The sequence below is a fragment of the Corvus moneduloides genome, chromosome 8, assembly GCF_009650955.1.
Source record: "Corvus moneduloides isolate bCorMon1 chromosome 8, bCorMon1.pri, whole genome shotgun sequence".
In the NCBI taxonomy this organism is placed as follows: domain Eukaryota; kingdom Metazoa; phylum Chordata; class Aves; order Passeriformes; family Corvidae; genus Corvus; species Corvus moneduloides.
This window is the reverse complement of record NC_045483.1, coordinates 16768964-16782251: the sequence shown is the minus strand read 5'-3', so window position 1 is coordinate 16782251 and position 13288 is coordinate 16768964. Positions and strand designations below refer to the sequence as shown.

The 13288-nt window shown below is 38.8% G+C and overlaps 1 protein-coding gene across 2 annotated transcripts in view; it reads left to right on the top strand.

Moving 5' to 3' along the window:
• The first annotated feature begins 29 nt into the window (after positions 1-29).
• The window catches only part of HECTD2 (HECT domain E3 ubiquitin protein ligase 2), a 35271-nt gene continuing 22012 nt past the window's right edge, over positions 30-13288 (top strand). The window contains exons 1-6 of one of the 2 annotated variants that reach the window (XM_032115744.1): positions 30-432; positions 4671-4800; positions 9284-9422; positions 10865-10967; positions 11821-11910; positions 12481-12545. In XM_032115744.1, coding sequence (XP_031971635.1) covers positions 211-432; positions 4671-4800; positions 9284-9422; positions 10865-10967; positions 11821-11910; positions 12481-12545 — 749 coding nt within the window. In that variant the 5' untranslated portion in view covers positions 30-210. Of the gene's footprint in view, positions 433-4670; positions 4801-5087; positions 5276-9283; positions 9423-10864; positions 10968-11820; positions 11911-12480; positions 12546-13288 lie in introns of those variants that run through there. The other variant, XM_032115745.1, reaches the window with a different exon arrangement.

Sequence of the window (13288 nt, the reverse complement as noted above, 5' to 3'; positions counted from 1 at the left end):
GGCGGCCGGGCTGCGCTGCGCTCCGCCCCGCCGCGCGGGGGTGTCTGGGCGCCCGGGAGCAGCACGGCTGCTGCAGTGCCGCGGCGGCCCCGCGCCGAGCGGAGGAGCTGAGGGTGCCCGCGGGGGCTCCTCGGAGGGAGGAGAAGAGGAGGCGCGGGGTCTGGGCACTGAGAGGCTGCCGCGAGCAGAGAGGCGGCCGGGAGCGGGACCATGTCGCTGCAGAGCTCGCCGGCTGCCGCCGAACTGCCCCCCGGCCCCGGCGAGGGGCATCCGCCGGGCGCGGAGCTGAGCCAGGGCAGCGCCGCGGCCCCGTCAGCCGAGGAGGGCGGCGAGGAGGAGGAAGAAGAGGAAGAAGGGGAGAAGGAAAAAGAAAAGGAAGAGGAGAGAGAGAAATTGCCGCCCATCCCGTCGGCGTCCACGGCAGCTGCCGGGGTAGGTCCCGTCAGTGCCCGGGCAGCCGCCCGCGGGCCCGCCTGTGCCACTCCATGTTCGTTTGCCGTGTTTGCCGCTTTATTTGGGAGGGGAAAGGGAAGGGGGGAAGCATCATCCTCATTTTCTTTCATGTTCCTTTCCGCTGAGAGGCTTTCATTCAAGTTTCTTAAAAATAACAAGTGCATCTGTAAGCAATGACATAATGAAGCTATAAATTCTCCATCCGCTTATAGTTAACATTTTACAACGGTCTGCTCTGTCGGGTTAGTCATGACTGAGGGTTTGCAGCATCGTGAATGTTCATTAAGGGTTCTCGGGGGTGGAGGTTTTCAGCTCTAATGCACTTAATGGCAAAAGAGGTAGCTGGGAAATACTTCTGTATTTTTAGCTTTTTCTTTAAAAAATCTTTTCCGGTTTTTACTTTGTGTTGAAGCAAAGATGACAGAACATTTTGATGAAATGATGAATGAGTTAATGCAGGAAAAAAATGGGGAAAGGGTATTTGCCAGAATAACTTAATTTCAGAAACCTTTCTTCAGGTTTTTAATTTTACCAGAGTTGTGCTTTTCTTCTGCTGACCATACAATATTACAAAACACAAATTTTTCCAGGCATGAGTTGGATATCATACATAGCTTAACATTAGAACTTGTGGTAAGTTACTTCAGTCCAACAACAGAACAAAAATGTTAACTAATCCTGTAGTAACACGCTTAGGAGATTTTAGTTCAGCAGTTCTGATAAGCATCTGACCTACAAAAAATTATCATTTCAATTATCATTTATTTAAATTTAATTGAAAAGATTGAGCATATAACACTTATGACTGTCAGGAAATAATTGTGGTGTTAAATTAAGTAATTGTGTGCAAACTCCTTGGAGCAATTCTGCCAATTTTGTGTTTTGCCTAAACCTTCCAATCTTCTGAAAGACTTTCAGCTTTGTAAATCTGTCAGAATGTGCAAGAATATGTTCATTCTTGTGATTCAAATACCAGTGTGGTGGGAGTAATGGACGAGTGCCCAGGAGTTATTTTTACCTTTGAATATCTCCACCTTAGACTTTGAATGGCAAATGTCAGTCCCTTAGAATAAAGATGCAAGTGCTGGCCTAAAACATGTCAGGCTTAGCTCAGCTAATTAAAAATGTTTGCCCCTGCACGGCCATGTAGAATTCCAGCTGCCTTAAAGAATCTGGAATTCTTTGTAGCTGGACATCCATCATGTACCTCTGAACTGTCGCCCACAGGCAGAAGCTGTCTAAATGGAGCTGCTACAGAGGAGCTCAGACCTGGCTGCGTGTGGTTGTTTGTCAACTGCAGGGCGGGGTTTGAATTTACCAAGAGCCTTATATGGGGTTCAGTAGCATGTTACACGGAGAGAGGAAGTTTTGTGGGCAGATGTCATGGGCATTTCCAAAGGGGTGATAGTCTGGGTGTCAGCATTCAGATTCTGGAAGGAAACTTGGGGAAAGCTAAATAATTTGCTCCCTAATGAATAGGAACAAATAGAGACATCTGTAAAGGAAAACCAGTCCAAAGTTACACCTTTCAAGCTACAGATGGAAGGGAAAATCCTGCTTCTTGTTCAGGCTGTTGCAATTTCAGTTGCCTTTTGGTGATCTGAGTGTACTCTGTGTGTTTTTGGACAGGGAAGAAAATATTTTCATCCTCACTAGTCTTTGCTTGCCAGGTACATAAGGGCCTTGAGTAAGCAATGTTAGGGCTAACATAGGATTTTCAAGAAACTCTTCTAGATAGTCTTTTGTATCTTCCGACAAAGCAGTCTGTATGTGCTCTTTGTAAACATTTTGACTTGCTTTCACCATTGCGTCTAACTTCAATAATGAAAAATACAGTTTTATAAATGCTAGTACCTTTCCAGTCTTATGGAGGGCTTAATGTTTTGGAGAACTTCCACTAAGAAGCCAGCAGAGTTGTGGGTTATTAATATGCTCTTAAAACAGAACTAAAGATTACTTTGATCCACTTACTCCCTTTAAGCATATTCATTCCTTATGGTGGGTGGGAGGGGGACTGTAGATGTTCAGTTTTCTGATGGCAGTGAGTTTGTGAAATCTTAGGCTCTAAAAGCTCAGTGACCTCCTACAAAATTTTTGAGTATGACATGGTGCTGTGCACTTGCCCTAGATTACTCCCTCAGGAGTTGTCAGCGTTTCTCATTAATGAGCATGAAGTTTCCCAGTATTCCTCCAGGGCCTTCCAGTAAAGCCTTTGTCCATGTGTTTGTCTAATATTGTTGAAACAGGATGATGGAGTTAAAGAGGAGATGGAATTTTTGTTCTTTATGATCACTGCTGAGGGAGGTGGCATTAAGAAGGAAGTTTTTTTAAAAATGTTCACCCATGGTATTTCAGTGGCATGGCTGGAGGAAAACCTAGAAAGCTAAGTCAGTCAAAAAGGCTGGCACAATAATTTATTTAATAAAAACTCCTTTTCTCAATTTTCTCTGCTATCTATTCCCTAATAATCATAATTAGACTAGTCTGTGCTTCAGAGCTTTTCTGCCTAGAGCACACATTTTATGACAGAGCAGATTAGCCTCACACCTGGGTTTCTTTAAAAGTCCTTTTTCAGTTACGAATGTTTGTCCAGGGTCTGTTCTTCTCCAATCATGTGCCAGGTGATTTTTAAGAATCATCTTAATGATATTTCAAAGGTTATAGACTAAAAGGAAATATTAATCTGAAAATTACACTGGTAATTACATTTTATTTTGGAATGTTTGTTGCATATAGGGAGTGTAGAACTAGAAAGTGAAATTAGTTAAAAATACCAATTTTAGAAATTGAAATTTGATTTTTTTTGAAAGCCAGAAGTCCTGCTGATTGTTCAAATTTATAATTTAATGAGTTATAAGCCACAGAAAAATAGCTGTATGTGCCACAGTTATTTAAAATTCCTGGCAGTGTACCAGCTTGTGTACACTGCGGTGTGGTAGGTTTATGGGTTGTGTTATTACTCTTCTGGTGGTATTTCAGGATGTTGTGGTGGAAGTGAAGTGTTTTCCTTAGAACTTTGGCTGCATGTCTTTGTCCCTTAAAGGGAAAGGGAAATGTACTGGTTCAAAAATTTTGATAGGATATTGCTTTAATTATTCTAGAATGTGCATTCTCATTTGCTGAATTAAAGCTTTGATTTGTGCAGAAACATATTTCTAACTGAGAGCACAGATGCCAGATATCAAGAAAGTGAGTGTTTAGGTTACTGTGAGGTTGCAAATCGTGATGTGCAGGAAGAGTGTGTATATTTTTTTGAGTTGATCTACCTTTTCCTGGTATCAGTTGGTGACTTGGAGCTGAGATGAAAATTAAAATATTCGTCGTGAGACTTCTGTCATCTGGGCAAGCCTCTGAACCCCACCTATGCTTTGCAAATTCTGTAGTAAATAACTATATCTAATAGCACCTGGTGCTGATTAGCCAAACAGACTAATTGGCACAATCCTTTGAAAGTCTGATGTGTAATTTCACTTCTGTTTGCTGTTGAAACACATTAGGGCTCAACACTTCCTAGCAGAGACTTGTGCAGGCTCCTTGGTGACAGCATGTACAGACAGGTGCTTAAGCAGGATGTCTTTCAGCACTTTGTCAACAAATGTTTGTTGGTCAGCCTTTTTTCAGTGGCAGGAGATGCTGACCATTTTGAATCACTAGTGAGTTTTACCCAGTAGTCGTAAATTTAGTATTATTTACTTTACTTAGTAGTATTTAATTATTATTAAAATTTAAACAGTATTTACATTTTTTAACAGGTTAGAATTTTTGGCCCCACATTTCAAGTCTTGGGAAATTTGTCTAAACTACTTCAATATATTGGGGCTATTTGGAAAAAGGAGTATGTGACACTTTCATGTGTTTAAACTGAGCTGGATGTAGTGAGGAAGATAAAAGTAGATAGATATTAGGATACAGAAAGTTAGAATATCATTGACAGCATTCTCATTGTGTTGTGTTTTCCTCACAGTAATCCAAGGATATCTTCATATCCTGCAAATTAATACTTGAGGTTTTTAATGCAATGGAAAGGAATTTTATGGTACCTCTCCTGAATCAATTTGAAACAAACTTGCAGGATCATTATTTATGTCTTATTTAGTTATTACCAGTCTGATTTCAAGATAAAAGTTATTTAAGAATTCTCTGTAATACCTCACTGGTAAGATTACTCTAGCAGTAATGTGTTGGCCCTTTAGAGCATACTGTTGTCTTAATTACAGGGGTTGGAGGAAGGAGCCAAAAATCAGTTTTCCACTTTCAGCAATTTCATCACAACTATCAACCAAAAGAAGGAAGGCATCGGAAACAGAAATTCGCCTACGCGACTTGTTTTACCCAACATCAAAAACGGTAAGAAAAACAAAGACCTGTGTTACTTAGTTCCCAAGTTTAGAAGGTGCTCAAATTTCTGCCAGTATTTGTATTGTGGTAGGGCCAGAAAATCTAGAAATCTAGATTTCATTAAATTACACTGTGTTGTACGTTGTACAGGCAGTGATATGTATGATAGCCCATAGCCGTCAGTAGAGGTTGTGTCATAGAGAAAAGTTGGATAAGAAAAAAACAAATAGACCTGGAGGATGAAATAACTATTTGAAGTTTTAGAGAAAGGTACTGATTCGGTTGTCTATCTGCAGATATTCTGTCTAGCTGCAATCAGGCAGTGCCTCCAGAAATTGTCAGAACTTTGAAGAAAATTTTTTATTGCCATCTGAATGATGTCAGGAGTGAGGCAAGCATAAGGCTTTTCAGGGAGACAGTTGCTGTTTTTCAGTGAAGATGAAGGCCAGTGATGGCACAAAATAAAATGCACAGGCAACAACTGGTAAGTTCTGAAGAGCATTATAGGTGAGAAGGAAGGTGGTTGTGCTATGATGATGTAACAATACTTGATGAAGAGCTAGAAAGTGGAGCTCTGCATTCAATATGGCAGGCTAGAATCATGAAGCCTTCCAGGTCTAACCACAACATCATAAGATGATGTTGTGGTTAGACCTGGAATTTTTAGTAGGTTTTTGGGCTAGGATATGGAATTTCAGTAATTTGGAACTTTTCATAAAAGGCTGTACAAACATTTGTCAGGTTTGTGTTGATCTTGTCTCTGAGCAAGTTCCCTTTAGGCTTATGTGCTGTGGTTCATGAAGTCTTTAATAGCACAATTTGAGGCAAGGAAGAGACTGCACTGAGAGATCTCTGTATTGTCAGTTTGAAACAAAACTATTGACAAGTATTGTCAAAGTTGTGCAGAAAAAGGTGGCTTATAACTTGCAGCACTAGATTCTTACTAAAATAATCTTTTATTAGTGCTAGCTATATTGAAAAACTAAAAGTCAGTGCAAGATTTCTTTTTTTTTTAGCAGTTTTTGTTATGGAATAAAGAGGTGCTTTCTACTTCCAAAACAAGGGCAATCATTGAAACAAAAAAGGTTTGAATGATACCTCAGACAGGATTTGTGCTTAGTTCAAATCACTGTGTACTACACAAAGGAAACCACAGGGGCTGGAGATGGCCGGTAAAGAATTCTCCCCCTGCTGCATAACATACCAGAAATCTGCTTCTCCCCTGACCCCCCTCCTTTTTTTTTGGTATCTGGCTAGGATGATAAACTTTAAACACCACTCTCCTGAAGTGCCCTGAGTTTTGCTGCGAATAATGCTGTCCCAGTTGTAATTATTGCCTCATAAGTACTTAGTTGTTAATTTTCACCGCACTAATGCATGGCAATATTTATTATAGTCAAGTATATATTCTTGAAATAGAGCTCAGTGTGTTAAATTGAGCAGATGCTCTGGTAGTTTCAGGATCAGAGTAACCTGCCTGTATAAAACCAGAATATTTTTAATAACAGTCAAAGGTGAATTCAAAATATTTGAGGTGGTATGTGTATTCTGTGGAGACATTAACAATTGAAACAAATTTATCAGTTAAAAATGCTGCTTTTGCTAATCTGGCATTCAGGAATAATGCTTGGTTGGTGTTTTGCAGATGATCTATACACGTGCTATCTCTGAACACGTGTAGATATATATATGTGCATATACTGGTAATACTTCAGGTTCAAGTTCAAAGAACATTAATTACATTGAAAACAAAGGTGTGGAAAAGCTAATGCTGGTAAATACAGCATGAAAAGTAGGGGGACTACATAGTGTCTACTTTGTGTGCTATATAGCTGCCACATATAATGAGTCTTCTAATGTAACAATGATCTGGTATGAAATTTATGTATTAAATAGATTGGTCTAGTTCTTTTCTAATGTTGCAAATACAACTTTCTTTGCCTTATCTGCCTTGAAGATTTTCATCTGCCAGCAGCTATGTTGGTCACCACGAAAATAGCTGCAGTATTCATTTACCCTGACCTTCCCTGGACTACTCAATTCTGCTTTGTATCAACGAGATTTTCTTCACCAAAGTTTTTGGTCATTCCTTAAGCAGTCATGAATTGCTGAATTTTTTTACTTGATGTAACTGGGCAAGAGGCCAGAAACTGTTGGTTTTTCTTGTCTTGTAATATTGTGTTATTGCTGTTTATCAACTCAATACATAAATTTTCCCATTTCTACTCAATGAAACTCAGGTGATGGATCTTAGTTAGTATTCTTTACTGGCAGAAGAGCAAATAAATCTATGTACTAATAAACTTGAATGATGACAAAGCATACTGAAGTTGGCCATGTGTGTTAAAGATATTATTAAAACCAATTTTAGTATATCTAAATCAAACTGCCTATATTTCAAAGAAAACTGCATTGCTGACAGGGTGCAAGTTACCAGCGTAGCACCTGCAGCCTCAATTTACTGAAGTGAGAAGCAGCATCTGCCAGCAGATGTCTCTTCTACAGAAGTAGAAAGAATATTTTCCTCATTTCAGTGTATTCAGTTGATTATAACTCAATGTTTAATCCATTTAAAATTGAGAAGACAGAATGAGAGTTAAATCAAAAAGCTTGTTACTCTCAGAGTATAAAAATAAGGCAAATTCTTAGATTCTTTAAAATCAGTCCATCCTGCTTTCAGAGAGTGATGTGCATTAAGAGAACATTTGCTTGGATGGACTGTTTGGCACCTTGGCTTGAATTAATTTATTATCTGTGTGCCAGCTTTGGTTTTTTTCAGTTACTACTCTTCCCTTAAAATAGTTTAAATTCCAGCTGTGAGAATGGCAAGGTTCCATATCTGTAATCGATGCCATTCTCAGAGGATTGAGGGCTGGTCTGATCTGTTATCTCATGAATGGTGGCTGAGTTAAGTCACAGGGAGAGTGTCTCTGTCATGAGCATGAGTGAAAAGAATCTGCTTTTGGATTCATGGGATTTTTTTAGCATCTGTTTGCCTGCTGTGATAAATGGAGTAGGCAGTGGAGTAGTGATACTACTTTGATGTTTAGTTAATTTAAAAAAAAAATCTTTGAAAAGGCTTAGAGGGGTCTTAGAAAATCCTTCATAGAGGGTTTTCATTAAGTATGTTTGAATTTTGAGGACACTTTTATTTAGTGTATTTTATCCCAAACATATGTCACAATTCATATAAATGCTTTTAAAGATGACCAGTATAAATCAGACTACAAGAGCGCTTTGAGGATATTTATGGAGACGCTGTCGGTAAAAAGCGTGTTGGAAATGCAAGGGAAAATTTTTTTTCATGTTTTGGGTGGGTTTACCTTGGCTGACTGCCTGACACCCACCAAGCTGCTCTGTGGCTTCCCCTCTTCAACAGGACTGGGAGAAAATAAGTTGAAAAAGCTCATGGGTTGAGATAAAGACTGGGAGTCCACTTCCCAATTATTGCCATAGGCAGAATTGAGGATATTAATTTATTGCCAGTTAAACAAAACTCAAAACACCTTGCCTTTCCCTGCTTACCACACCTTCCCTTATTCCCAGTCTCAACTTCTTGCCAATTCTGCCAGCAGCCTGATCAGGCAAGGACTCTTGACTGGCTGCAGGGGAATCTTTGCTCCAGACCCTGGAGCACCTCCTCCTTCTCCTTCTTTTCCACTCACGTGGGTGTGTGTAGGGTAGTTTCTTTCTTTTTTTTTTTTCCTTTTTTTTTTTTTTTTAATCCTTCCTCTCTCTCAGCTGCTGTGCAGGTTTTTTTTACCCTTTCCTAAATATATTGTCACAGGGGTGCTACCAGTGTCACTGCTGGGCTCAGCTTTGGCCCATGGTTGGGTGTGTTTTGGAGCTGTGTTGGATGCAGAGGCAGCCCCATCTCTCCTCTCACAGTAACTGCGCTGTTGCCAAGTCTTGCCACTGTAATCTGATCAAACAGTCTCAGATCAAATAGAAAGTAAGGAGTAGAATAGAAAGACTTTGGCAAAGCACTGCCAGTTGTACTAGAATAGGCAGCCAAATTTATTGAGAAGTGTTCAAAGATTCTGTTTCACCACAATTCTCTGTAAGACAAAAAAAATTTGCCTTTCCCATTTAGTTTTTTGGAGAGATTCTTTAAGGAAGCTGTAGATGATCCACAGTCAGCTCTAGTTAAAATTATATATCACAGTGTAGAAAAACAGACTGAAGTCTTGTCCTTGTATGACAGTTGCACTTTGGCGTGGTTGTGCGTGAGATTTTTCTTAGCTGTAAGGAGCACCAGTGTTGCAGTTTGTATATTAAATATTTACAATCTATATTGTAAATACAATAACGGGCAACACTGCTATTTTTATCAGTTAGCCAAATTTTCCACCATGTCTGCATGTGCACATGGTAAGAGAAGAATACTTTTTTAAAGAACTAGAATCAAACAGTGTGAGTTTTCTTTTTTCCCTGGTACCTATATATTTGTATTAGATGCATTGTATTTATTCTTCTTTGCCTTTCTTTTAAGGGAGAGACCTACCACCTCTTTGCCTCGATGTAAGGCAAAAGCAGCGCATGTCTATAGACACGTTACCCCAAGAACTGAAAGCACCATTTCCTCCTGAACCTTCCCTTCCAATTCGAACCAAAACTGTGAAAGACTTTCAGTAAGTTATACTGGTGTTCCTAGAGGTGTATTTTCTTCCTTTCTTTGGAATTCTTTTCATTTTGACCTAATTCATGCATTTGATTTTGTTAATCTCAAATGAGGAAACAGTTTCAGTAAGACTGACAAGGAGTTATTTTGGCTATGATGGTGGGATTGGTAACGCTGTTACTGTGAAAACTATCAAAATATTTTTTCTAGCTTGAAATGTTGTTCCACACAGAAAATGGCAAAACATGTACTTCAGAATTAGAATTAGAAATGCAGTGATTGTTTAGTTTTGGAAAAAAAATACGTATGGCTTATTGTAGGCTAGCAAATCCCTTGCAGTCTTAGATGTTTTGGTTATAATGGGAATTATTTCTCTCTTCCACATTTGAAATTTTGTGCTTCCAGTGAGGAAAAGGAGTGCTTTTTGATTATTCAGTGTATATTTGGTGGGAAAGGAAAGAGGGTATAAAGGAAAATTTGCAAAGAGGTGATCCTTTGCTCATACTCAGGTGCTCTGAAGAGCTGAATTTTTTTTCCGTATTCAGATTTTTGGATCTATTGACCACTGCCTCTGGACAACCTGTGGCAGTGTTTCACCACTCTCATTGTGAAAAACTGCTTCCTTATATCTAATTTAAATCAACCCCCCTGCAGGTTGAAGCCATTAGCCCTTGTCCTGCTCCTTTGAATCCCCAGCTGTGAGCCCCTACCACCTCTCCATTTCCCCTCTCCCACGATTGCCAACCTCCAGGCAGGGCTAGGTGCTTCTCAGTTGGATCTGGCAGCTGCTCCCTGCACTGAGCTGGGTTTGGGTTTCCCCATGCTGAGGATCTCTTTCACAGCCTGCAGCAAAGCAGGAGGAAGCAGCTTTCAGGGGAAGGCCTTGCACAAGTCCAGGTAGATGATATCATTCTTCCATCATCCACCTTCCAAGATCCACTGTAACCCTACTGGTAGAAAGCCACCAAATTTGCCCTTAGTGAAGCCATGCTGACTGTCACCAGTAACTACCTTGTCATGTGCCTAAGATTAAATTCTATTCGAAAAATTTTTAAAGAAGTAAAATTTTGTAGAAATTCTAGTGAATTTGAGTAGTTTAGGAGCCTTCATACTTAAAATTACTCTGAGAAACTTCATCATGTCAGTGTAGCTGCAGCTTAATTCTGTTCTGTTCTGCTGATTATTTGTCCTAACATACTGAACTGTGACACTGTGAATTAGCATTTTGAATAGAAGACATTGCTCAGGTGTATCAAACACAAACTATGCTTTTGTTCTCTTACAGTACCATGATTTTTAAATGACAAGGAAGATGTTAGAAAGCTACGGATATTATACTTGTCTGTCTTCTAAGTGTGCTTAGTGAGAAAAGCTTAAAGTTACAGTGCATTTTAAAGTCTAAGTGGCTGGAAAGATCAAACCATTACCAGTATTTGATTACATTTTCTCTAGGGATGATATGGAAAAGTCGAAGGCATCGGGAGATTGGAAAGCTGTACATAATTTTTATTCTACAACTTTTGATTCTTTCTTGGAGATAAATGCTGCATTTAAGGTAGAAAATAATTCCTAATGCTGTTTAGTAATTACAGTGCTTTGTATCTTCAAAATGTTTACAAAAATATCATTTAAAGACTTGCAGACAGGTATTCAAGACCACTAAGACCATTTTTTCATGACCTCACCTGCCTTTTGTAGACAATCTGTTATTGCATTGATTTATTGATTCCAGTTTAAGCAATTGTATTTGGAGTTTGTGGAGCTTTAAAATTGCAGTATGTAGGTTTTTTTGTGACACTGTGACTGTGTAGGTACTTTCTACACAAATTACAGTTTTAAAACCTCCAAGCTAATGCGGGGGCCCAGGCAAATCTGGAAACAGAAATTCCCTATCCCTAAAAAAAGGTGTGATATGGGCTCTGTTATAGCTGTTCATGTGTTATGATGGCATACTTGGTTTTCCTAGGGAATAGTTATATTTATGTTTCCGAGTTCATGCTAAATTATTATTTCCTGCCTATTACAGAGCAAAATGTGCTTATGATATTTGATATGGATGGTAGGGCCTAACCCATGGCTTTTTGTTATTTAACAAATATTGAATGCTTAAAATTTTGTTGCCTTTGTCTGATAATGGATCAACAACAAATGTGAAAGATGAAAATTCAATGTAATTCATTATTTGAAACCCTCTTACATTTTAAAAATAGAATGACTATATAAGTATGTGTAGGATTACTATTGTTTTGCTCCATCTTTAACATACTAATTAAAGAAACTTACATTCTTATGTTTTGATAATGAAAATACTTCTATCTGAATGTGTTTTCCTAAGCTTGCTGTTAAACTTATATTTTCAAAGATAGCTATAAAATATTCAAAATGCTTCATTATTATCTAACTTACAGAAAGATACCAATTCTCCATTTAATACCATTGAGGACTCTGGAATCGATGCAAAATTTGTGAATGTTGTCTATGATGCCTTATTAAATACTGTAAGTAGAAGAAAAGAATTCATGTTTTATACCATTTATATCAAAAGTTTTTCCCAGATAGGCACAGTTTCTGAAGAATCTCTCAAAACATACTTTAAATGATCCCATGAGAAGTACTGCAGAATCATGACAGCTGCTCTAGTAAAAGAGGAGGAAATTTTTCTTACTAGTAAAGCATAGTTTATATTGTGGTAGTTCTTAAAGACCACATATCTTAAAGATATGACATGGCTGTGATGGGACACTGCATGGGGGGAAATAAAGAAAATGTGAGGATGGGGATAGTAAAAAAGTAGGCCCTGTGCCTAGTATACAAAGGACAGGAGTAATTTAGAAATCATACTTTAGAGTTTTTAAGTTGGTTTAAGTGTTGAAAGGCACCATTGGCACAACCCCAGACCTCAGCTAGTATATCTGTGAGGAAGATATTTAGGAGCTCAGCATCATAACACAAAAGATTTCTTAGCTGTCTTGAAATGCAAGCAAAGAAAACTTGCTTGTTTGTACAAAATCTGGTATTGAATATGTATAGTTACTTCAGATATGATTTTTCCTCTCCTTTTTTGATAGCCTCAAGATATTCAGAAGTCAGTCCTAAAAGGAATAATTAATGGTCTACTACAAGAATGGACAGGGTAATTATAATAAATGTTTGCATCAGTGCTGTGCCAGTACTTCAATCTGCTATACGTTTTGTCTTTATTGTTTTAGACAAAGAAAGAAAATGTTGTGATGCAACTTATTTGATACATAAGAACTTAATCCCTTTTGACAAATCTGCTGAAATACATCTTGAACTCTGTAAGCTGACGTTTAACCTCTGAGAGGCAGATCCATACCCAGCCATACATTCCTTCTCCAAATCTCAGCCACTTGTTGCCAGGGCATTTCTTTGGACATCTTAACTGCAAGATGAATTAAGGAATTTAACTAGGGTAGAACTTAACACTCGTTACCTACCCCCCACAGCAACTAGGACAAATCCCTATCGACAGTTTGCTTCACAATAGTGTTCATGTGTGGCAGCACCATAGAAAGAACAGTGCAGGATGCAGAAGGAGATAGCCCAAAAGCAGGAAGTTTCCGTGGAGGTGACGTCTTAGCATGAAGAAATAGAAGTGAGAATGCATAATGTAATTCATAAAAAGGTATAGCAAGAGACAGTGGCTTGTTGTGACTCACATGTGACCCAGGTCTTGGCTACCCTTGTCTCCAACTTATGCTGCTTTTTGTGCTGTTGCTGGATGTGCTTGTGGTTATGCAAAAACCTCGATAAACACAAAGAAGTGCAGAGGCTGCAGTGGTAGAAGTGTATGGAGAATTCTTGCAGGACATACTGAAGAAGGGCAAATAAACAACTCTGGTGTCACTCGAGATA